This window comes from Microtus oregoni, unplaced genomic scaffold (assembly GCF_018167655.1).
Source record: "Microtus oregoni isolate MIOR12 unplaced genomic scaffold, Mior012 000018F_ref0000195, whole genome shotgun sequence".
NCBI classification, from domain to species: domain Eukaryota; kingdom Metazoa; phylum Chordata; class Mammalia; order Rodentia; family Cricetidae; genus Microtus; species Microtus oregoni.
In genome coordinates, this window is record NW_024543077.1 from 26771354 (window position 1) to 26796959 (window position 25606).

General features: G+C 49.1%; 1 protein-coding gene across 4 annotated transcripts in view; it reads right to left on the bottom strand.

The window, feature by feature from the left end:
* Window positions 1–23571, bottom strand: part of LOC121458763 (microtubule cross-linking factor 1) — a 124597-nt gene extending 101026 nt beyond the window's left edge. For all 4 annotated transcript variants that reach the window (XM_041668125.1, XM_041668124.1, XM_041668127.1 and 1 more), the window contains exons 1-3: window positions 22456–23571; window positions 12226–12450; window positions 10605–10763 (exon numbers count right to left, since the gene is read on the bottom strand). In XM_041668125.1, the coding sequence (XP_041524059.1) occupies window positions 10605–10763; window positions 12226–12450; window positions 22456–23487 (1416 nt within the window). In that variant the 5' untranslated portion in view covers window positions 23488–23571. The remainder of the gene's footprint in view (window positions 1–10604; window positions 10764–12225; window positions 12451–22455) is intronic.
* Window positions 23572–25606: the final 2035 nt, after the last annotated feature.

Below are 25606 nucleotides of genomic sequence, written 5' to 3' on the forward strand. Positions count from 1 at the left end.
CCATTCTTGTAGCTCTTACCTGCAAGTTTAGCTTGAATTAAGGGATTCGGGGGGACCATTTAACTTAATTATCGCTAGTTTTGGAATGTCTTTGTAAGAACAGGGTTGGCACAGATGCAGTGTGGAAGGCTAGGAGATGGGTCACACTTACCTGTGTTCCTATGGAAACTTGGAATATTTGTTTTATATGGACTTTTATCACTTTTCAGACATGATGCTAACGTGGGCCCCTCAGCTGCAGAGCAAGCATTTGTAGCTTGTACATTTGGCAGAATGGGCCAAAAGCTCATGTTGTGACCCACTTTAGAAATAAACTGTCTTGAAATTTAAAAAAAAAAAAAAAAGGATACTTGATATATATGCACAGGCTAAGGACAGATCGTTCAGAAATTCCCTTCAGATTCTATGTCACTACACACCTATTATAGTTTGATTTACAAATAAATCATAGCAAGAGATTAACAAAATAAAAGAAAACACTGGTGTTATCTATTTTTGGAGTTCCCATCTTCTGTATTTACTTTCACAGATGGCCTACAACAATGGAAACCATGGAAAGTGAAGCCACAGATAAGGCAGGACGAGCAACTGTACTTTCAAAAGCCCGGCTACATCCTCACTGAGGAGACCTTGATACTTTTGGAACACACTCAGCATGATGTTTATGTACCCCATCTTTCCGGTGACCCCCCCCCCCATACCCTATGGGATTTGTTTACCTAGTCTCCTCCTCCTTATTGGGAACCCAAAGGAAAAGGAACACTTCTTGAATGACGATAAACCACGTGATTTGTGAAATGACACTACCTAATTCCTGACAGAACTACACAATTCTATTCATTCCCTCCAGAACTATACAATATTTCCGGTTCTAGGGAAAGAGCTTCCTTCATTCTTCACACTCTCCACAATAACCGTGTAGTGGTTTCATCACCCGGAAGCGTCTGTTCAGAATTTGGAGCGTTGCAGACAGCTTCTGTGAGAGCTGGCCTTTCCAGGAGAATCTTAAAGGATGTACAAGACCAGTAGAGGGATGGTCAGAAGCAGAAGGCACAAGCCAAGGCCGTGGGAGGAGCAAGAGGCCTAGGCGGGTAGGGGCCACATTCACTCCCTCCCTAGGAAGGAGAACTTCCCTTCCTCCTCCTGCGGTGTTCTCATTAGATGAAACAACATTCAGCACTTCTAAAAATAGAAATTAATTACACAGAGACGCATCAGTGGGTCACAGGAAGGCACAGGTACCTTTCTCCAACTATCTGATGATAGACCTGAGCTGCCTGCTGTTCTCCCTGCCTTGACGCTGTCTCTGCTCCAGAGCCCTCTCCTGGGGTCCTGACCCGTCTCCAGCCTCTTCCAGCTACAATGAAGATGCTCAAGGGAGATACGGAGGAAGAGAAGGGCTGATTCAGGGGAGTCCCTCCTCCTTGCAGCAACAGGCCTGGAGACCATTCAGAACGCCTAGCCCCACCCTTTTCTGCTTTGCCCTAGGAGGGTGGGCCCAACTCCCTACGAACCCAACTCTATAAGAGTCCTGTAAAAGCCAACAAGCTGAAGGTGTGTTTGGGAGCCTGTGCTGCTCCTGCCAAACGGTGGACCTTCAGGAGGTGGGACGTGGAAAGTCACCAGAGTGTGCCCTTGAAGAGGCCAGAGCTCTGGTGCAGCCTTCCGTGCGCCTCTAACACCACTTCATCACAGGCCTCCAAGGACCACGGGTTGAACTCTCTGAATCCACGAACCAGTCAATTATCTCAAGGTTATTTTGTTGGTTTTTGTTTTTCTGTTTTGTTTTGAGTTGCAGGAAGCTGATCCATCACTGAGGTCTTAGCACACAGATGAGACACACAGCTCACGCCTTCAAGAGCACACACACAGTCTGCGCTTACCTCTGACTTCCCCCCATTCTCCTCACCACCATGTTCTTTCTCTATCTTAACCAAAACCAAACACGGTGTTGGTACAATCTCTAACAACCAAACTTAATGAACAAACATAAACTAAGAAACCAGAATATTCCAAATACTTGAACAGGTCAGTCACCTTTCCTCGAGAATCTCTGACATAGTTCCTGTGAAAAAGCAAATAAACTCACCCAGCACATGGCCCAGCAACAGCATGGGAGGGTGCTGGGGAGGAGGGAGGGTATTAGAGAGGAAGGAGGGTGCTGGGGAGGAGGGAGGGTATTAGAGAGGAGGGAGGGTGCTGGGGAGGAGGGAGGGTGCTGGGGAGGAGGGAGGGTGCTGGGGAGGAGGAGGGTGTTGGAGAAGAGGGAGGGTGGTGGGGAGGAGGAGGGTGTTGGAGAAGAGGGAGGGTGCTGGAGAGGAGGAGGGTGTTGGAGAGGAGGGAGGGTGTTGGGAGGAAGGAGGGTGATGGGGAGGAGGGAGGGTGTTGGGGGGGAAGGAGGGTGCTGGGGAGGAGGGAGGATGCCGGGGAGGAGGAGGGTGCTGGGGAGGAGGAGGGTGATGGGGAGGAGGAGGTTGATGGGGAGGAGGGAGGGTGTTGGAGGAGAGAGGGTGCTGGGGAGGAGGAGGGTGATGGGAGGAGAAAGGGTGCTGGGGAGGAGCCAGGAGAGTACTGGGAAGGAGCAGCAAGCCATTCCCTGGCCTCACTTTGATACAAGTTTGTGTTGATTTAGAGAAGAAGCATTCCCCAGTGACCTGCGCTTCCTCTCAGCCTCCACAGTGGTGATTACCCACTAGCGTATTTACAGCTCCTGGACTGAGGGTACCCTCTCCTCCAGCTGGCCAGCTACAGCTTAAGCACCCAAAAATATTTATGCTTGTCTTTCTGTGCCTGGTGCCTGTTAAAATCCTCTGTGAGTCTCTGAACTCTGCACTTCCCAGCTGGAGACACCTGACCTGATGTCAGTATGGATAAAAGATAGAAATGGCTCCCAGGAGCAGAAGGAAAGAAGGTGGCTTCCCTGCAGGCCTCGAACACTGTACACCCAACACAGTATACACACAGAGACAGACAGACAGACACACACACACACACACACACACACACACACACACACACACACACAGAGACAGACAGACACCATGGGCCGCCTCTTCCAGTACTGGGCAAAAGACTTAACCAGACACCATTAATTCTTCTCCCCCTCCCCCACCCCATTCTACCCCATTATTAACTTAGCAGGGCACACAACTGGGCTATCACTTAAGTCACCAGATTTCTTACCCTTCCGCTACCTCAGCTGGAGTCTCCCACTCAGTCACACGTGAAGGCATGCCACGCCTAGTGAGTGAAACCAGAGACCGCTTGGTTCCTTCCCAGCTGTCCTCAGTGGGTGCACTGGGACTTGCCAGGTCTGGAGCTGGAGATGATGCTCTGACTCAAAACACATCCAGGGTCCTAAGGAGTACTCACTCCCCTGTAAGATCTGCCTACAGAGAATTTTACCACCTTCTTCCCCAAGCAAATCTTTGCTTACCAGGGGAACCATAAAGTCTGAAAAAACCAGTGATGATATTTTACTGTGTTATAGTAGAAGAACAATGGCTATTTATTGTTTTTATGTATCTACACTTGCAGACTCCCTGGCTGTCAGACAGTCTGAATATAATAGTACATAAACAAAGTCCTAGGGAAGACGCAGACCCACGGGGAAGGGGGGATGCAGATCCACAGGGAAAGGGGGATGCAGACCCACGGGGAAGGGGGGATACAGACCCACAGGGAAGGGAGGATGCAGATTCACGGGGAAGGGGGGGAAGACCCACGGGGAAGGGGGGATACAGACCCACAGGGAAGGGGGGATGCAGACCCACGGGGAAGGGGGTATGCAGACCCACGGGGAAGGGGGATGCAGACCCACGGGGAAGGGGGAGGGATATAGACCCACAGGGAAGGGGGGATGCAGACCCACGGGGAAGGGGGGATGCAGACCCACGGGGAAGGGGGATGCAGACCCACGGGGAAGGGGGGTTGCAGACCCACAGGGAAGGGGGGATGCAGACCACAACCAAGTGGTGAGCAGAGAGACAAGAATGCCACTAAAAGCTCCGAAGCTGCTGCTCTGAGAAAGTCCACTGAACCCCATGACCACACTCAATTTAGGCAACACAGTGTGTCAAGCTATTGTGACCCTTCCCAACATAAATCCAAAATACTCAATAAAACACAACAGATAAAAATTTCTACTTAGTTGAACTTGGGGAAAAAGAAAAGAGAAGACTTCTCCAGGGTCATAAATGAGGAAGGGGTTGAAAACCTCGGCAGGCTCAGTGAGAAAACCTGTCTCAGAAAATCAGGTAGAAAGAGAGAGAAGACACCCCACATCGGCTTCTGGCCACCACAAGCTAGTGTACACACATGAAGCTGTAGCCATCCATACACAAACATGCACACATCACACACGAGTGTGACAAAGAGAAAGAAAGAAAAGGAACAAGCTGACAAACGTGCCAATCAAGGAAAATAAGCATTGCTATTAAACGGATCAACTAAGGGGAGATTTTAAAAAGATGAAACAATAACAACAGCAGGAAGGAACAGAGTTGATCAGCTCTTTAAAGCTGTGTGTATTACTCAGGAAAGAAGCAGGTATGATCATTTTAAATTTCAAATCAAGCATGTATGTGAAATATGAGTCAAATTAACGGCAGAATGCACACTGTCGAATGTATGGCGTCCCAGATGGGAACGAAAAAATGAGAATTAAAAATCCAAAGAAGGCCAGGCGGTGGTGGCGCACGCCTTTAATCCCAGCACTCGGGAGGCAGAGACAGGCGGATCTCTGTGAGTTCGAGGCCAGCCTGGTCTACAGAGCTAGTTCCAGGACAGGCTCCAAAGCCACAGAGAAACCCTGTCTCGAAAAACAAACAAACAAACAAAAAAAAAAAATCCAAAGAAAAGGCAACATTTAACAATCAAAAAATGCCATGGAAAATAAAGAACATAAAATACAATGATCAAAATAGAGCAACGTTATTTATTAATAGCTACAATGGCATAAATGAATTAAATTCATTGGTTCAAAAATGCTTCTCAAACATCATTTCAAGAAATATAGCTATATTTTGGTTCATAAAAAAATAATAACCTAAAACATAATCATTGAAAATCAGACGCTAAAGAACCACAGAATATCCCAGGCAAGTGCCAGTAGAATAGACATCACTGCCAACTGATTAGGGCGATTTATCCCAAAGCTTCTAAATCTACTTGGATTTTAAAATACAGCTTCAAAATAAATAAAGCAGCCCGAATTACAGTAAGACCAAATTATAAAGTACACAGAAAACTTGAACAACATATTAATGAATTGAATACTTTTACAAACTACAGCAATACAAGGCTGGGCTGCAAAACAAAACCAAATGGAACAAGAGTTAAAATATAATAGATTCCACAGACAGAGAAATATGGCTTCATCAAATCTTTACATCTGTACCCTGAACACATACAATATCCTCCCTGCCATAGGTTACAGCTGAAATTTTAAAGCTTCACTCTGATGGAATTACATGAAAATCTCCACCCAGACCAGGAGCAGCCACAGTCTCTGGTACACACAGACAGACTAGGAGCAGCCAGTCTCTCTCTGGTACACACAGACAGACTGGGAGCAGCCACAGTCTTTCTCTGGTACACACAGACAGACTAGGAGCAGCCATAGTCTCTGGTACACACAGACAGACTCGGAGCAGCCACAGTCTCTGGTACACAGACCCATAACATCAGCCACTTGTTTACTAAGCACAAACCCCACCATGACGTCACATCCAGGGTCTGGAAAAGACGACCCACAATAAGTCTCTGGTTTCTGGCGGCTCCTGCGATTCCCATTAAAGCAAATACGAGGCAGTTTGAACCAAGCTCCTACAGCAGGTTCAGAGAACCAGAAGGAACCCCAGTAAAATATACGAGGCCATTTGTTTGAACGGAGCTCCTGTAACGGGCTTAGAGAAGCAGAGGGAACCCCAATAAAATTCTTTGGCTGAAGTTCTACACGCCTCACCCCAACTGCGTGCCTATCTGACAGACCAGGAGAGACCGAACAGTCAAATAATACAAACAAGTCATTCCTACTGATGTGAGTGTCCTCTGTGTGACCGCTCGCAGGACAGTAACCTGAGCACCACCCACCAGGCTTCTCTTTCCCTGTTCCTATGCCACAAAACCCACTGCTCTCCCACTGGTCCAGTGGTGGTGATGGGGTCTCATTCTATTTTATGATATGGAAATCATCCTAAATCTCAAAATTACAACTACCAACCAATGGGATCTGATATACTCAGTTTGTCTTTCAACACTCCTTTCCACAGTACTGATTCACTGGGATGACGTATCTCTGTCCTTAGAAATTGCCAACTAATCTGGCTACTTATTACTTGTGTCTAGTTTATGACTGTATTAAAAAAAGCTGGGGGAGGGTGTTATTGTAGAGTAAAAAAAGCCTAAGGGTGGGGCTGGAGAGATGGCTCAGTGGCTAAGAGCATTGTCTACTCTTCCAAAGGTCCTGAGTTCAATTCCCGGCAACCACATGGTGGCTCACAACCATCTGTAAAGAGGTCTGCTACCCTCTTCTGGCCTGCAGACATGCACACAGACAGAATATTGTATACATAATAAATAAATAAATAAATAAATAAATAAATAAATAAATAAATAAAGCATAAGGGTGACCATCTTTGAAAAGTGGAAGCTAACCAGGCCTGGTAGCACACACCTTTAATCCCAGCACTTGGAAAGCAGAGGCAGGTGATCTCTGTGAGTTCGAGGCTAGCCTGGTCTACAGGGCAGGTTCCAGGACAGGCTCCAAAGCTACACAGAGAAACCCTGTCTCAAAAAAAAAAAAGAAAAGAAAAAGAAAAAAGAAAAGAAAAGAAAAAAGAAAAGAGAAAGCTAAACTAGCTCACCTACTTTCCCTTCCTGAGATTCTGTGGGAGATCTGTGTAGAAACAACACAGGAGTCGAGGACCAAAACAGCTTGAACTCCGCGGCAGGGCAAAGGACCTGGTTCCTGGATGCTGGGACCATGAATAAGCAAGCACAGAGAGTGACCAGGAGACCTGGCCAAGTAGGTCAGCCCTCTTGCCTTCCCATCTATCAACAGAGAAAGTGAGTTTCCCATGACACGCCTGTTTACCTTTAAAGAGGACCAGAGGGGAAAGCCCTTTGTCACCCTTTGACAGCCCTGTCCCTGCTCCAGTTTGCATCCTGGGTGGAGGAAGGAGGGCAGGGAGACAGAGTGAAGGCCAAGCAGTGAGTAACGGTCATGTTAAGAAGTCAGACAAGTCTTCGGCAATCTGTTGAAGGCCGAAGGACACTGTCAGACCTCTGGGACGGAAAGAAGAGAAAGGACTTGACACCATGCACCCTGTCATCCCACATCTTCACCCAAAACACTGGTCAAGTATGATAGAAGAAAACCATTTTGAAAGAGGTTAAGGGAGCTGGAGAGATGGCTCAGTGGTTAAGGGCACTGACTGCTCTTCCAGAGGACCCGGGTTCAATTCCCAGCACCCACATGGCAGCTCACAACTGTCTGTGACTCCAAGATCTGACGGCCTTACACAGGCATACATGCAGGCAAAACACCAGCGCACATAAAATACAAATAAGTAATTTTAAAAAAAAGAAAAAGAAAAGAAAGAGGTTAAAACTCGCGCAAAAAACCCAACCATTTCAAGGGTATAAATCAACAGCACTTAGCCGGGCGATGGTGGCGCACGCCTTTAATCCCAGCACTCGGGAGGCAGAGACAGGCGGATCTCTGTGAGTTCGAGACCAGCCTGGTCTACAGAGCGAGTTCCAGGACAGGCTCCAAAGCCACAGAGAAACCCTGTCTCGAAAAACCAAAAAAAAAAAAAAAAAAAATCAACAGCACTTGGCACACTCACATCGGTATAAACCACCACCTTGTCTGCTTGGTCCTGAAACACACGCATCACTTCCAAGGCAATTCCAAACATTCCATAAGTACTGGAAACCATTCACCTGATCACAAAAATTTCGCAAAGGCAATTATCACTGAAAAAGCAGCACAGAGCCCAGAGCTGGTGGCAGACACTGAAGATGGGGGCGAAGGGTAGTGACTGCTACCACCAAGCGCCCTAGCGACTACAGGACCCTAGGAGAGGCGGAAGGACCACAGCAGGGCTGCTCAGGTCCTCTTGAGACCTACACACAAGAAGGACTCTGTTATTCGGGAACAGGAAAAGCCCATGCATTTTTAGGTCATCATGCATCGCTTTACAAAATGTCAGAAGTCAACCAGGAAGAACAAAGCTCACCAGGGCCAAACTCATCTGCGTATTTTTTTTTTTTTTTTGCTTTTGTGAAAACAATCCATCTAGGGAGACCCAGCTGGCATCTCCCAGCAACCCCTCTTCCACCACCTTGGGACCCTGCATCCCTGGCTCCATCACTCTCTTCATCCAGTATCCTCTGCCGGCGTCTAACTCTCCTGAGACTCCTGTACGTTATGCAACCCTTTAGCGGTTCGGTATAAAAATATCATCCCACCGGACTGACGGCAACTCCAGAGGTGAAACTTATTCCATCTCTACTGAGCCCTTTTGTCCCGCTGTGTCAGTTTAACCCACAGGCAGGGGCTGATGCCCCTGCTTCCTCCGGCTTTACTGTCCATGTAGAAAACATGCAGTCATTCTTCTTCCCACGGCTCACGAAATCCATTTAAAACATATGCAGACTCTTCCCTTGCTTAAAATATATACGCAGTCCGTCTTCTGTATCCGTGTGCACCACGAGGGCAGGTTCAACCAACCAGGGGTATAAAACAGTCCACCAAAAAATATCGCTGCCAACCTGGTTACATAGACTAGATTTTTAGGATTCGTGTCTAAGTGACATTAACAAAACAACTCTTTATTTAGTGACTCTATTGTATTGGACATAATACATAGCGTAGAAATAAATAAAGTATGCAGATGTGCTCAAGTTCTATTATGTAAGAGACTCGAACATCTCTGGACTTCAGTATCGGTGCGGGTCCTGGTAACACGATATACATAATGTGTGTGTGTGTGTGTGTATGTGTGTGTGTGTGTGTGTGTGTAGTTAATTTTAATACCAAAACACCTATCCAAATCAATCTTATAAAATATACTTCTCAATTATTTTCTATGCACACAGGTAGGGACTGACCTGTAAAACAGCAGTTTCAGAAAACTAAGACCAAAGGAAGAGCAGATGATAAAAGGTACCAGTGATGGTGAATGAGGCCAAATAAATAAATAAATAAAAATAAATTTAAAAAAATCCATGATTAGAGCGCCAACTCCTCCAGCCTGAGGATGAAGCAGGCAGCAATTAAGGGTTGCGCTGTGCTCATGATGGAAACAAGCCTTCAGAAGAGAGCCTCCTGGTCTGGGAAACCTTGCAGCCTCGCACCCGTCCCCTGCAAGCCGCGATGGCCATCTGTGCTCGCTCCCTCACCCGGCATGTGTTCAGGCCCACATTCAGGCTCAAGGATTCCACGGTGACCCAGACAGACAAGCCCCTGCCCCTTCCAGTGGAGCTCACGTTATACAGAGCATCGTTGCTTTGCTGTGGTTCGTGCTTTGCAAAAAAACCTTGGGTACCCTGAAGGACTACAGTGTACGTCCATGTCTTCAGCCCCAGAACTCGGGACCCCGCCTGAACAAAGTGGGGTGCTGAACATTTGGGTGGGAACGCCTAAATGAAACAAACGGACCCAGAAGACATGAACTGCTACTTGAGGCTATCAGCAGGTCACGTGCCAGCGTGAACCAGCCCCCCCCAGCGCTGCAGACTTCATCAGTATGCAGGGTGTTTTCCAAGAAAACACGCAGCTACAGTCTTGTAACAAAGTCAAAAAGAATGCCGTCGGGATTTACATTGCCATATGCAAATGGAATATTTTTCTAGACTACTTTGCTAGAATAATCACTCTGTAACAGTCGGAAAATATCTATACCTATATATAGATATCTATGTCGGATCCTATCGGCTGAATAATACATAGACATGTGCACGCAAAGGAACATGTCTGCAGCACGAATCTATTTACAGAGAGCTTTGTCGTTGCCATTTTGAGACAGGGTCTTACTATGTAGCCTTGGATGGCCCGGAACTGGCTACGTAGGTCAGGCTGGCCTTGAACTCATTGACTTCTGCCTACCTCAGCCTCCTAACTCTGGGGCTTAAAAGGCATAAGCCACTGGCTGATAACAGAGCTTTCAGGGGCAAATATAATTTACTCAGAGCTCACATGAAGAGAAAAAATTCAGTGTGTGTGTGTGTGGTGGGGGGGAGAGCTACTGTTTAATTCTGTAATAACACACAGCACTCAGACACACTGAAGGGATTAATGGTCAGCTCACTTGAATAGGAATGACAGGAAATGAATTTAGACTAGAGTTTCGAAGCCTTTTATGTAAAAAAGCAGAGAGCAAATATTTTTGGCTTTGTAAGCAACCTACAGTCTTTGTTCCAGAAATTTCCATAGCATCTGTGTATCTGTGACTTATTTTTCATCTACAGTGAAAAAATAATATATATCTTTTCTCCTGAACCCCTGAGCCAAATAGCCTCGCACTGTTTATCGACTCCTGCCTTCCAGCATAAAAATGAGACGCGAGGAGCCCCTCACTCCTGTGCCCATGTGTTACCTCTTTGAATCTCTCCAGCTCGTTCTGGAGGGCCTGTCGGGATATCTCCACCTCGATCATCTGCTGCCGCAGAGTTTCATTGTCGTCCTCAGCTTTAGCACGCTTCTCCTCCACAGTCTCCAGCTCGTGGTGCAATCTGACGGACACATCTTTGGCTACCTGCATTGGACACCAGGGATACTCATCGGGATATGAAGTCTGGGGCGGGGGATGGATGCTAAGGGAACATTCAGACAGCCTCAGAGGAAGAACCATTAGCTTAGTCATAGCAAGAACCCAGGAAATACACACGAGGCTTATATTTAAACCAAGTAAGTATACATGCTGAGCACCCCTGATCCAGAAATTGAACATCTAAAATGAAGATCTGAACCCCTTTAGACACAAGCACTCTGAATAACGAATACAGTCTTACTGTTTTTATTGCTGTGATAAAACTCCGTGACCAAAAGCAGCTCGGGGAGGAAGGGTTTATTCCACTTACACTCCCACAACACAGGGCAGGACCTGAAGGCTGGGGTGTAGAGACAGGAGCTGAAGTAGAGGGCATGTGGGGAGCTACTCACTGGCTTGTTCCCCATGGCTTGCTCAGCCTGCTTTCTTATACCTTCCAGAACCACCAGCCCAGGGATGGCACCACCTGCAATGAGCCGGGCCCTCACCCGTCAATCATCAACCAAGAAAAGGTCCTACAAACTTGCCTATAGGCCAGGATTATGGAGGCATGTTCTCAACCGAATATCAGCATTAGTGCCAATTCTCCTAACACTCATATGCTTCCTGCCAAACAAATCAATGTTAAACCTAAAACTGTTTGGTGGTAGTTGCACATAGCCAAACAGTGGTGGTGCACACCTTTAATCCCAGCACTCCGGAGGCAGAGGCAGGCTGATCTCTGTGAGTTCAAGGCCACTCTGGTCTACAGAGTGAGTTCTAGGACAGGCTCCAAAGCTACACAGAGAAACCCTTTCTTGAAAGGAAAAAAAAAAACCTAAAAGCAGTAAAAAAATAAAAATTCTGTATGCAGTAGATGATCCACAGAGTCAAGTTTTTCAAGATGTTTTCTGTGGCTCTTGTGTGGTTAAAACCTTGCAATGCTCAAAGCAATTAAACTCTTTTACTTTCTTTTTAATTTTATTTATTTTTATGTGCATGAGTGTTTTGCCTGCATGTTTCGCATGCAGTGCCCATGGAGGCCAGGAGATAGTGGTAGATCCCCCAGAACTGGAGTTGTAGATGGTTATGAGCCACTATGTGGTCACTAGGAATGGAGCCAGGTCCTTTGCAGGAGCATCCAGTGGTCTTAACCGCCGAGCCTTCTCTCCAGCCCAAAGCTCCTTTACTGTCTGACAGCGAGTGAGGAAAGACTGTAAGACAACCAGAAACCACCCTTTCTCACTTAAATTTTATTTTATATGGAGAGGTATTTGCCTACATGTCTGTATGTCACGTTCATCCCTAGTACCCACTGAGACCAGAAGAGGGGGCATCGTATATTATGGGAGATGTTAGCAAACACCATGTGGACGCTGGGAATCGAATCCATAGGGAGTGGGTAGGTAGGTGTGTGGAGTTACCACCTCAGAGTCCTAGCCACGGGAGGCCGCGTGAGCGCACTCACCTTCAGATCCTGCTCCAGGCTTCTGATGAGCTCCCCGTCCACTTGCCCTGTTTCTGCCACTTTCAGGCTTTTCTGCTCAGCCTTCCTGAGTCGGTACTGCAGAATCCTGCAGTTCTTGTTGGCGCGGTCCAGCTCTCTCCGGAGCTCCTGCAGCTGGTAACCGTCCTCTTCTAGATAGCTGTCTCTCATCTCCTCCATCTCTGCACGGAGTTCATCTAGTTCATCCTAGGGACCCAGACGCCACAGGTGAGCCAGACCCTCGCAGGAAGGCAGCCTCTCTCCATCCGTGAGCCCACCCCACTCCACCCAATACACCCAATGTCGAATGCCCACACACATGCATCAGCTCACGGCCATACCAAGGGACCATTGGAAATTCTCACAGGAGATGGTAAACTCACCAAGTATTCTTCTGAACTGAAGATGTAGGCATAAGTCCCGCCCCTTAGGGGGCGTGTTCACCTCGGGCTAATGTTTACCTATAAATCTGGTGAGTGTGTGCTCAGTTGGTAGAGCATGAGACTCTTAATCTCAGGGTCGTGGGTTTGAGCCCCACGTTGGGCGCCATTCTGTTGTAATATGAGCGGCGGGGCTGCGTTCCCAACACCCAGGCCGCCTGCTAGCTTATGCCCCGAAATTCTTTTAAACACTGCTTAGCCCATTAGCTCTAGCCTCTTCTTGGCTAACTCTCGCACCTGGACTAGCCCATTTCTAATAATATGTGTAGCATGAGTCTTACCGGGAAAGATCCAGCATGTCTGACCTGGCGGCTTGCTCCATCTTGTCTGCCTGGGAGAGGGGAGCATGGCCTCTGCTCCAGAGAGCAGAACTGTCAAGTCTGAGCTCACTTCCTCTTCCTCCCAGCATTCTGTTCTGTTTACTCCACCCACCTATGTTCTAACCAATAAAATGGGCCAAGGCAGTTTCTTTATTAGCCAATGACCTTCCTCCATCTAAAACATTCCCCATGATTCCTTACATATCCAGAAGAGAAATCACCTCTACAAATAACCAAGCCCTCAGAGTCAAGCCAAAGGCACCAGTTACATACCGAGATGAACCAGGCAGACCTTCTACCTTCGATGGACATAAAGTTTAGCAGGATGATAACTGTTGACTGCCGAGGAATTACAGCACGCCTGCGAACGTCTCTAAAATTCTATTCTACGATACAAATGTTAGCATTCAATGACTCTAATGAGCAACATCTTCCTCCACTATTTCAAACACAGGCTGAGTTTAGATTTGTTTTGTTTTTCCATCTCCTATCCTGCATCTCTCAAACCTCCCATTTTTACTACAAAGATGAGCGCTCTCTGGATGCAAAAACATTGCATGAAATGATAAAAGTCCACTCCTCCACACCGAGCTCTGGTGAGCTCTGGCCTTAGGCCTCTACCCAGTTCAGTCTGGATATCAAAATGAATTCATACTGTTTCCCATGCCACCAAACAAAACTGTGTTATGTGACCTTCTGAAAAATCAGGATGTCCCCAACAGGCCAGTCTCAATACCATGGTAACACATTCCCTGGTACTTTCATCTTCATGGGGAGCAGAGTAAGCTGCGGTAACCGGAGAAGTACGCGCTCTTCTCCTCTGGTTCCGTCTCCCTGGTCCTGTCTTACAGGCAGAGTCACTATGAAACACCCAGTCTGCTGTCTTCAGTCTGTCTAGAAAATCTACCCCAGCCCAAGGAACTCTAGATTCAAAGGAGCAGGTGAGCTTGATTCCAGAACTGCCAACCCAAGACTTTGACCCCTGGCTTCCCTCCTACCCTACAGCCTAGACTCCTGGAAGTTTTATCTTCTCAGTGGGTGACTCTCCTCCCAGGCTCCCTAATCCCAACCCTAATTCAGGTTTCAGGCCTCAATCCCAAAACAGAAGAAAACCATTCTGAGGCTCCAAGCTTCCCAGCAAGCCTCCATCCAGATCCTTGGGTGTCGACTCTACAGCTGGGGAGTTAACCTTTAGAATGTAAATTCGGTGACTCCGCCCATTACCAAAGCCTTCAGGGCTTCTTTTCTTTCTCAAATTCCTGCACAGCACCCCTTCCCAGCACACAGGGCCTGTAGCCCTCTGTTCTTCCCTACTGGGAATGTTTCTGCCCAGATCCACGGGGCCAAAACCCTCTCGTAATGTGTAAAGCACATGGGTTAAGGCCCTCTGACCAGTCCCAGGGTGTCTGTCCATCTCTCTCCTTTCTCCCATCTCTTATCACCAATTAGTAATATTAGTGTATTTTTTTTTCCAATTTCTCAACCTACCCGACAGTGAGCTCTGAAGGCTGGAAATCTCGTCCCCTGGCCCTTACCCAGGGGCAGAAGGCTCACAGCAGGCTCTCAAAAACATTTGTGGTATGAACACAAGAAACATCAACACGCAGAAAAGACCAAATCATCAGGACAATGGAACTCCAACTTAACTGCAACACTGCTTTTGCTGCAGTCCTGAGGACTGGTAAAGAACCCCCCCCCCCAAACCTGCAAATGTAGAGCCATACACTGAATATATATTCTGTCGAATATGAAATATTTCAAAATATTTGAAGAAAAAGCAATTAGGGAAAAGCACTAAGGAAAGCATTCTAGAAATTTTCGTGACTTGTTTAGTATTTGGTGATTCAATTGCCTACAGAATAAGGCGCTCAGTTATTCCTATTTATTTTGTTCAATTAATACTGAGGCCCTAGAAAAAGAAGAAACTCTCACCCACACTTGAATGCCCTCAATAACCTTTCTGGCCCTCCTATTCAGTTTGTTCCAGGGATCTCAGGGTTCTCACCACCCTCCCCAATCCTGATTTGTTCTTAAAGCTAGGACTTGGCTCCCAACATCTGAGCCTCAGCTTGAGAAGACCCTGCACGGAAAGAAATGTCCTGAAAAGGAGATTATCTTGGGTAAAGGTGAAGTAAAGGAAACAGGAGGAAATCCTGGTGGGCTCGCCTGGAGGAAGATGCTCTCCAGTCAACCTCAGCTATACAGAATATTCTAGAACACAAACTGGGAGCCCATTCCCCCTAACCCCAGCTTGCAGCTTCCTCCTTGCTGCCCACTATCCTGATCAACAGAATCCCTATGGGCTGCTGGCCAGCTAATCTAACCCGATCAGTGAGTTCCGGATTCAACAGGACACTCTGACAAAATACTACTAATAAAATGAAGATCAACTGTTAACATCTGGCATCCACGGGAGTACACATACATGTGTATGCTTGCATGGACGCGAGAGCGCGTACACACACACACACACAGACACACACACACAAACCGTCACCCGCTAATGCTAAAAAAAACCCTCACCCTCTTATACAATATTTTATGCTAACATTGAAAATATCACTAAAATAAATCTATTATGCTGGGTTGCGGTGGCACACACCTTTAATCCCAGCACTCTGGAAGGCAGGGGTAGGTGGATGAGCCATAGTTTCTATCAGGGTTTTCAACCTGTGGGTCACGACCCCTTTGGGGTTGCCTAAAACCATCGGAAAACTTAGTTACGATTCATAACCGCAGCAAAATGACAATTGAGAAGCAGCCATGAAAATGATGTTACGGTTGGGGTCACCACAACGTGAGGAACTGTATTAAGAGGTCACAGCATTAGGAAGGCTGACAACCACACATTAGCCTACCCAGTAAGATCCAATCTCAAAAAAAAAAAAAAAAAAAGCCAAGGTATTAATGCTTAGAATTATCTGTTCTGTTCTTAAAAGATTGTGCATACATAAGAAGATGGCAGATACAGTTCTCAGATATGAAAGTGTTCCTTGGTTTCCACACATTACAATAGAGGAAGCTGGTCCACCCTACCGCTGGCTATACTGGAGCGACGAGCGACGGGTTAAACAGTGATTACCAGCTAAAAGCAGTTTTCGATGCACCTTCACCTATGAATGAATATCCCTGGAAAGAAGCTGTGTCTGGCTGTAACCGACTCCCTTGAAGGCGGCTGTGTCTGCAGAGACTGGGGACGCGGGCTGGAATTTCAGTACTGTGGGAAGATTAGAATTTTGCGGGTTCCGAAGCTGATTACTTTATCTTCGGCGAGTGTTAAGCCTTTTGGAACAGCCACGCCTTGCCCCACTCTGGAGCTGAACAAACACCTCATGATAACAAACAAAGTCTCCCCCTAAAAACTATTAACTCAGGCCAAGCCAAGAGCTAAGCACCCTGGGCCTACGACTCCCCCATTGCTGGAGCCACCTCCCTGCTACACCACCCCCAAGGAGTTTTAAGTGGCTTTACAAACAGCTTTCTCTGTTCTGTAAAACCACAAAAGCCCTGTGAAACTGCTTTCACGTTGGAACACTGGAACACGGAATTGGGAGTAACCTAAATCAGTGCTCCTGGGCCATGGTCACTCAAGATGGCTCCAGAACAAAGTACTTCTTATTCTCTTTAAGATGAGAGCCGTGATTTTTCTGCTGGCACCCCCCAAACCACTGAACAGGCCATATGTAGACAGATAATTTTATTCTGGGTACAAATAACCACCCACATTAGTAGAACTGGATGCTAGAAAAAGATCCGAATTATTCTCATTTCAACCGCTGTTTCCATAACCTCGTATTTTACATCAATTTCTGAAACAGAAGGTACCCTATATCATGCCCTTTAACCTCCGAGCTAACCCTAAAATAAGCCTCCATTTTCAGTGACAAGAAACCAAACAGTGGCCAGACCCTGTAATCTAGGTCTCAGAGCTAAGAAAGGAAAGCTGACTGCAAACAAGGCTGTCTGCTACCACACTCCAGTCTCAAGTAAATACAACAAATTGCCTGTTACAGGCAGGGCAGACGAGACAGTAACAAACGTACAATTGTAGTTTTTAAAAGCCCAGCATCCATGTAAACGAAGGAAAGTTGCCTGGCATTTAGAGACTGAGAGTGGATGGCACACATCCACGTCCGTTAGAGCAACTGGCACTCAAGGAAAGACTGCAGCGGCCGGGGGAAGAGACAAAGATTCTCATTTTAAAAGCAAGGAGCCCGGGAGTTCAACCGCTCTCCTGACAGAGCAGGCCTGTTTCAGAGGTAAACTGAGGCCAGCGTTCCAACTCTTTCTATGGCCTGGAAAACTGTGATCTTTAGATTACCCCAGAGGCCAATTATGAATCACATAAGAGGGCAGTAGCCGCTTGAAACCCGAAAGGCGCTATGACTCGGACAGGGGTCAGGGTGGATTGTGGTGGTTCTTTCTGAGGACACGGGAGATTTCAGGAGACAGAGTGTTCCCGAACATTAGAGACGTCTGCCACTTTTGTCATTTTTCAAGACTATCAAACAAAGCAGAACATGCATTGTTTCGGCAGATCGAATCTTGATATAGTAAATAAAGCCAAAGAAAATGCTGGTGTCTCTACCCCCATACACGAACACAAATTTCTCTCTTTTCTTTTTAAGATTTAGTATTACTTTTTTATTTACATATATGTGCCTGCATGGATTTATGTGAACCATGTGTGTGCAGATGCCCTCTGAGGCCAGAAGGCATGGGACCCTTATGAGCTGTGGTGAACTGCCAAGTGGGTGCAGGAATGGAACCCAGGTCCTCCGCAAGAGCGGCAAATGCCCTCACGGGCTGAGCCATCGCTCCAGCCCCGATGACCTTTTAATGCAGGATTTATAAGGGGGAAAAAAGCAGTATCCTTAATCAATATTGCTTTTGAGCATTAGACTGCTCGGATAACTTTAAATATTAGGTCATTATCTCATTCAAAAACTACATTTTTATGATATATTTTTATCTGTAAAATATTACATTGTGTTTATTCTTGCGGGGAAGGGTTACACACCACATACTTAAGGAAGCCAAGAGAATTAACTTTCAGAAATTGGCTCTCTCTCCTTCCACCAGGTATGTGGCAGGCATCAAACCCAGGTTTGGCAACAATTTTGATACCCACTAAGCCACCTCCCTGCACATTACTGTACTTTTAAAATATTTTATGTAAATGAATTCTTGAGATTGCGTGAAGCTGCCCAATGACTCCCCTTTGCTACAGATAATGAATCAAGCCTTTTAACAGACATCAGATTGGAAGGGTGTTGGGTGCCACCTGTGTCTACCCATAAACACAAAATCCAGGGTTTCTTGGTATAACTACCCAAACTCTAGATCACACTAATGACAATATTCAAATGTCATTTCTCTTCATCAAAGATTAATGGCACACATGGGTGAAAATGCCGTAATAAAAGCCATCCATCACTCGGTACCTGAACGTTAAAAAAGATCAGTAACTATTCCTACATTAATAATTCCTTGCAAACAGACCCAGCGGGAACACTGACGGTCCTTTGGTTAATGTTGCAATAGTCTCCTCTTCTGGGAGTTTACCGCAGAAAATACTGTCTTTTGTCTTAGAGGAATAATCCGCCTCATTTCCTTTGGGACAAGGGAAATGCTCTGTGCAGGGGACCAGCTGTGGCTGAGCAGGCCCGGGGACGGCTACTATTGTTTCCCAAGTCACAGTCCAGCCAGCAGCTGAGTGGCGGCGACTGTCCCAGGCCACAACATCTTGCCACCTAAGATTAACATATTGGTGCTTTCATGGCTGAAAAAAGAAAGCACCAATATGTAAAGCAGAATGTCGGAGAAGAATAAAGAATATCCTTGTTAACACTCGTCCCTACCCCCAAGAAAAAGGAAGGCGAAGGAAGGGGGGAGGGGAGGAGGGAGGAGATGACCCTCCAGAGGCTGAGATGCTAATTCTTGCCCATACTAACACCCAGCCCTCAGGCCATGCTAAGCACCTGCCATTCAGTCAGCCAAATGGAAAAAACCCTGTTGGCCAGAAACTAAAAATCTCCCCCAAAACTTGGGGTGTTCTGGATGCCAAATCTGTGCTTACTATCCAGATGACGGGGTTCAATCCACGTGACCTCCCACAACACCTCAGTGATTAAGAAATCACTCCGCCCAAGAAGCTGGTGTTCCGGCCCTCTTTTTTTTTTTTTTAAGTAAAAGTGATTCTTAGAAAATAACCCAGAAAGCAGAGCGGAAAGGAACAGCCCTTCCTAGCCTAGCACTGGGCCACCACGCAGGACGTGGTGTCCGGATGGTGTCCACTGTCCAGGGGCACGTTGTGAGCGCGTCACAGTAAAGAGTGAAAGACCGCAAGGGACATTTTCGAAACCTGCCAGTGAACTCAGTGATGACCTCGGGAGAAAGCCCGCAGAAACGGAGGGCATAATAAATACATGGGCAATGAGCAGCCCTACTCGTCCGATTGTCCCAGGGCGCTCAAGCGAAAATGCCAGGCAGGGAGGAACCAGGCGAGCGGTTTGTGAATTCTGTCCTCAGCAATAAGAAACTTGTCTGGGTTTGTCTAGAACAGACCCAAAGGCATGGGATACCTACGCTGGATACCTTAATTTCTGAGTATTCTCTGTGAGTTAATCAGAGGTCAAGTGTGTTTCTACTTGTCCTTTTGAGCAAAGGCAAGCCACCAGAACTGAAGCATTCTGGTTTTTTCATCTAATTATCTAGTGCCCTTTGATGAAAGAACAGACAAGAGTTAGATGACCCTACATGTTCCTCACAGAAGAGAAAGTGTCCTAACCCAAAAGATGCCCTTCAAATTTCCTTACCAGTAAGACATCCTCTCAGACCTTATTTTCTTATTACAGACACTTTGGTCAAATCAGAAAGTTCTGAACCGCCACGGTAACAGTTCTCTCTCAGAAAATAATATGATGCTTCGCGTAATCACAACATCCAGAACTTGTAAGTGTAAAACCTCTGGACAAAAATCTCTTCTTAGAGAACACTGGTGCAGCCAGATGCTGTTATCTCAGGAGTTCTGTGCAAGAAGCAGGCATCCCTCTATCATGGGGGGGGGCAAGGTACCCCAGTGCGGTATCAATAAGCAAAAGGCAAAATGAAGTTTATAACTTACACATTCTAACTACCACGGGCAAAAAAGGAATGCCGACGGCCCACACCTCATGAGGTCACTGTGACAGTCCAACCGGTGTCTACGCAAGGGGGCAGGCTTGTTGACCTGTAGGAGAGTCCGTTAGGATCCCTGTTCTTTTCAAAACTGAACTACTATATATAGGAAGCTTCTGAAGGACCCAGCAGACACACGGCATACATATACCAGGTAATTATTCTGGCTTCCTGCGCCTCCTTCAGACCCCTTCTAACCAATTCTTTCTCCTGCTGTCCAAGGAAAGGCTGAAGGATGGAGTCCAGGGCTCAGCGAACGGACAGCCAGGACACTTTCTCCCCGGGAAGCAGCAACTGAACACGTCTTGCAGATCAAACCCTACCAGTGGGATTTCTGTAGCCTTTCACAGGCCGGTGAGACATGCTCATTATGGGCCTTTCCCCTAGGAAAGCAAAAGAGAGCTCCGAAGTATTGTGTGGTGTACAGGCAGAGTGCGGCCAGGGAGGAGTCTCTGCAGAGGGCAAACAGAAGGGGCACCACTTCTGAGCGAGATGCTGAGTGTCTGAGGAATCAGAGTTGGGATGGGTACAACATCAGCAGGGTCTGGAAGGTGTGGGCTGGTAGCACAGATGTTGCTCAGCATGCGCAGTCTTGTGTTCTACATGCTGGAGAGTGGAGGATGCGGGCAAACCCCAAACCATGTTGTAAAGGTCCAATGAAATGTCAAAAACGCACAAATCAGGCTCCAAGGTCAAAGAGCTGCTTTCATTCACTGGGGTTTAAGCCAACGTTTAAAATCGAGGAAGGCAAGGCAAATAAAGCGGTCATCCAAAAATGAGCTTAGAAATGATGTCTAGGCGGCCTGCTCTCAGACGGAGGATGCTGTGACAGCTTCTTTAAAAGAAAACTCCATTTTCTGCTGCCCAGCAGTTTGGATCTGGATGCCTGGGATTTGATCAGGACTGCTGCAGGCCATGGGGCTGCAAACGCGTGGTTTCTTTTTCTCACCCCGCAGGACGCTGTGTTCCCTAGTGCTACACACACACAGCATAGCTGCCTTATTCTGTCCACACCTCTGAAATGTACGCTGCCGTCTATTACATAAGACCAAGCGGCATATACATTATCGGAAGCGTCCCGAAGTGCTCAGTTCTCCCTTCTGTCTGCCTTGCTTCACGTATGATAACTACTGGACTCAAGAGTAACTTCTGATAAACAATTTGGGTTCTGAGGACCCACAGTTAAGGTGTTCATTCCAGCTTGACTTGTTCACCAATCACCTTAAAAACCTGACCTCCCCCCCATATCCCAGCCTCAGCACAGGGCCTCAATCAGGCAGGTCCAACACCTGCTAACAAAACAAACCACATAACCCACTGGGGAAAGCATGGGCAACCTGGCTCTGTGAAGAGTTACATTCCTGGTGTTATTTACTAACCCGAGGGTTACAAAAATTAGGTCACTTTCACACACATACACACACCGGAGAGCGCCCCCCCCCCCTTTTCTCCGATCAAACCACCACTTACTCTCCACCCCCTGCTGTTTTCTCTGTCTAACCCAAATGTTTAACTCAACCCCCAACACTGTTTATACCCTCTGCTCTGCAGGCCAGCCCCAAAGAGAAGATGGAGACCGATTATCCATCCCGGGGCTAACAAGACAAGACTATGGCTGGCAGGCCCCACTGGGTAATAATACTCAAGAGTGCGGGAGGCTGCGGTTCCTTCGAAAGAGTCCTTCCCTGACACAGGTTTTGAAAACCTACTTGTGGTCACTTACACAGGGCTGCCCCCACAAATACTGCTGTCCCTGAACACAGGCCGCAAGTTCAAGGCGCTTCTTCTGAATTTCAAATTTGTTTTTATCACTAAAAGGACCAGCCCCCTCTGCTACACCCACAAAGGCCTGGAGGAGACCGAATGCGGGCCCAGCTTTCTGAACCCTCAGGAGGACCTGCGGACAAATCCGGCACCTGGAAACCATACTGCACACAAGAGCACGTGTGGAGTCCCGGCTGGGCATTTAGATAACCCGCAACAGGTGACACTGCGGGGGTCCATGTTTTCAAAATGATTTACAGCCACCCAAAAGGCATCAGCGAAAACACGCAAGACTTCTAAAAACAGTAAGAGCAAAAAATTGAAAAACAGACCTACAAGTCACAAGTTTGGAGGTTCAGTTACTAGAACCTAGTAGATCTGGAGAGCAGTGGGGTGCAAAACAGAAGAGGTAAGGAGTTAATGAGGCTCCCCCAGGAGAAAGGGTTCGGAGGCAGCCAGAGGACCCGGGGTCGGCCTTTGAGACACCTGCCACCCCAGAGGTCGCTCACCTTGAGGTAGTCATTTTCCGAACGTAATTCCTCCATCTCCCTCAGCAGCTCTTCCTCCTCGGCCACCACTAGGAGCCGGGGCTGTTCGCCCAAGCTAGGCTCCCTGGGGGTCCCGAGAATCGTTCGCTCCGGTAGCGTTCGGCCCCCAACATCTTCCAGCGAACCGGGTCCCGGGGACCCTGAGGGGGCCCCGCCTGGACTGCTTCGGCCCCCGAAACTGGCACCAGCGACAGGGGGCGCCGTGAGCAGGGCGGGGGGCTCGGGGCTGCCCGGCGGCGGCCCGCGGGCTCCAGAGCTCTGGGTGGGTGCTCCGCGCAGGGGTTCCCGGTCACTGGAGCCGGTGCCCGACTCGGCGTCGCTGCTGGCGGCTGGGAGCAGGCGCTGCTCATCAGACAAGGGTTCGGAGGCGCAGTCGGAGAGATCCGAGCTGCTGTCTGTGTGGCTGATACGCGAGCCGGCCACCGAGGTCACTGAGAGGGTCACGGCGGGGACCCGGGCGGCTGGAGCCGGGGGCCCGACGGCGCGAGCTGGAGGCGTCCCGGGGCTGCGCTTGGCTTTGCGGCCCTTCGCGATGGCAGGCGGCGGCTCAGCCCCAGCTGGCCTCCCGACCCGGGGCAGTGGTTCCGCCGGCCCCGAGCGCGCCGCCCTCCTTGTTCCCGGGGCGGCCTTGGCGCCACCCGCCGACCTGGCTCCGGAGCCCGGCGGCGGCTTGTCCTTCGCGCCAGGGACTACGCCGCTGCGTCGGGAGAGGCGGCCGGGTGCGGCCGGGGGCCCGGGCGACGGCGGCGCCTTCCCAGCGAGGCTGGGCGAGCGTGGAGCGGCGGGAGTCGGGGCACGGCCCGCAGAGGAGGTGGTGGCCGTGGCGGGCCGCGTGTGCAGATCCTTGAGGAAAGGTCTGGCGGGCGAGGGTGCGCGGTGCAGCCGCCTCCTCTCGGCCAGCGGGTGCAGGTGGTGGTGGCGGTGATGCTGGCCGGCTGGCTGCGGCTTGGTGTCCGGGGCGCCGCCGCCCGCGGGGCCGTTCAGTGTCTCCATGACCCGGGCGGCGGCCGCGATCCGCAGCTCAGGCGGCAGATGCTCCGGGCGGCGGTGGCGGCGGCGTGCAGCCTCCCCGCGCGCCCGGTCATCACTGACCCCCTGCCCCGCCCGGCGTGCGCCCCGCGCTCCCGCCGTCCCCCCCCCCTCCCCTGGGCACACCCGAGGGAGTTTCTCCCCTCGCTCAGGTCAATGGCGTTTGGGTTCTCGTGGCACAGCCGCCACGGTCGTTCGCATCCCCAGCACCGTGCGTTCAGAGCTCGAAAGCAGCCGCGGCCTCGCACAAAAACACTTGTCTGGCGCGCGCGCCTGGCTTCTGCGTTCCGCTCCCCGCCCACTGCCAGTACGCGGGGACCGGCTGGCAGCCACGGCTTCTGCTTCTGCCCGGCGGCTCCGGCGGAGAGAAGCTGCACGCGCGCACCCCTCCGTCCCGAGCCCGGCGCGCACGCCCCGCCTCCTGCCAGGCGGCCGGGGAGGGGAGGGGAAAGGAGGGGCGGGGCGGGCTGGAGGGCGGAGCCGGAGCTCTTGGGGACGCGGAGCCCCAGTGCCCACGCGCCCGCACGTCCTCCCCTCCAAGGACCACTCTGCCTTCGGATGTACTGGGGACGCCACCCACAGCTGGCTAGGGAGAGAAAACGCTGGGGTGAAGGGAGGGAAGAGAACGGGCATGGGCCACTTGGGGACACTGAAGGTGCGGGCGGTATGGAGGGCCCCTCTGAAGTGGGTGCCAGCTTTCTCTCCTTCGGCCCAGCCCCCTCTATCCTCCTCGTACCTCTCCTCTTCTGCACGCTCCCTACCGTTCTCCCCAGAGCTTCTTTAAGGATCACTGATACTGGATGCAGCGTCAGGACCAGCATAGTGCTCCACAGTTGGCACCCCCAGTGGCCTGGGCAGCTCCGAGAGGGAGGAGCCGCTGTAGAAATAGGAGAAGCAGTTCGCCAAGCTTGGAGTCTGAAAGGGAGCTCACATTTATAGTTCCTGCGGCCTTGAGTCAGGCGCTACCCTGTGCACGCTTTATCGTCCTAGTAACAGTCCCGAATTGGAAATGCTGTCTTCAGAATGAGACACGGGCGCGAGGAGGTGAAGCCGCTTGTCTGAACTCCGTGGCTGAGCCGGGATTCAAACCCAGGTCCGCGGGAGTCTCAGCCAAATAGGAACCCAAGGCCGGTCTCCGCCCCGTGTGCAAGTCGCTTGGCCTTGCGAGTCTCGGATTCCCTCCTCACCTGTAGAATCAGAGAATACCGACTCTGGATGTATTCTGATTAAACGAGGAAATAGGAAGACGCACTCATCAACTGGAAAGTGTTTTTGGCAGATAGTGAGCAAGCTTTACGACCCAGGCTTTGGATGGGCAATAAATGGACAAGCTTAAGTTGTCCTTCGTCTAGCCTTGGCGTTTGGGAAGCAAGGGGAACTCTTTGTTTCCCTGAAAGATGTGCTGGTCTTTGGGCAGAGGCTAGTTCACAGCCCAGTGTAAGGAGGATAAGGCTTAGAGCTAAGTCTGTGGAGGGGAGAGGTAAGGACTCCCGAACCTGAGACATCTTTGCTGAGAAAGATCCCGGAACAGCAGGATGGGGCCGAGGGAGGTGAGTGGGGGTGGCAGCAGCGTAAAGAGAGAGGAGAGGGCAGACTTGGAAATGGGAAAGGAAAACTGTACTCCAAAATCTTTTAACGACAGAATGATCCTGCTTAGCCGGAACGTCCGAAGATGCAGGAGAAACTGACTTTTTTTTTTTTAAGTATAAATCCGGAAAGTCATTCTCCTGGAAGATGCCGTGTCTTGTTGGAGCTAAAACTCAGACCCTACTTGCTCTTACAGGCCTGGACTTCTGGAAATCTTTTGAAAGTGAGATATACCAAATATAATCCGTCCTGAGTAGTCGTGTCCCTTAGAATGCTTGGCGTGGGAAAGAACACTAGTTGGTTAGATGGTGAGCCAGGAAAGAAGAGGCCGGCAGCCACGCTTGATGAACCATGTCCACTAGAGGGCGCTCCAGTGCCCCCTTCAGAACCAAAGCGGCGACTCCAATACCCTGCAGGTGGCTTAGAACCCCCACACCCTCACATTCCTGAAGAATTATGTCGAGGACTCTAAAGCACAGCATGTCACCTCTTCAGA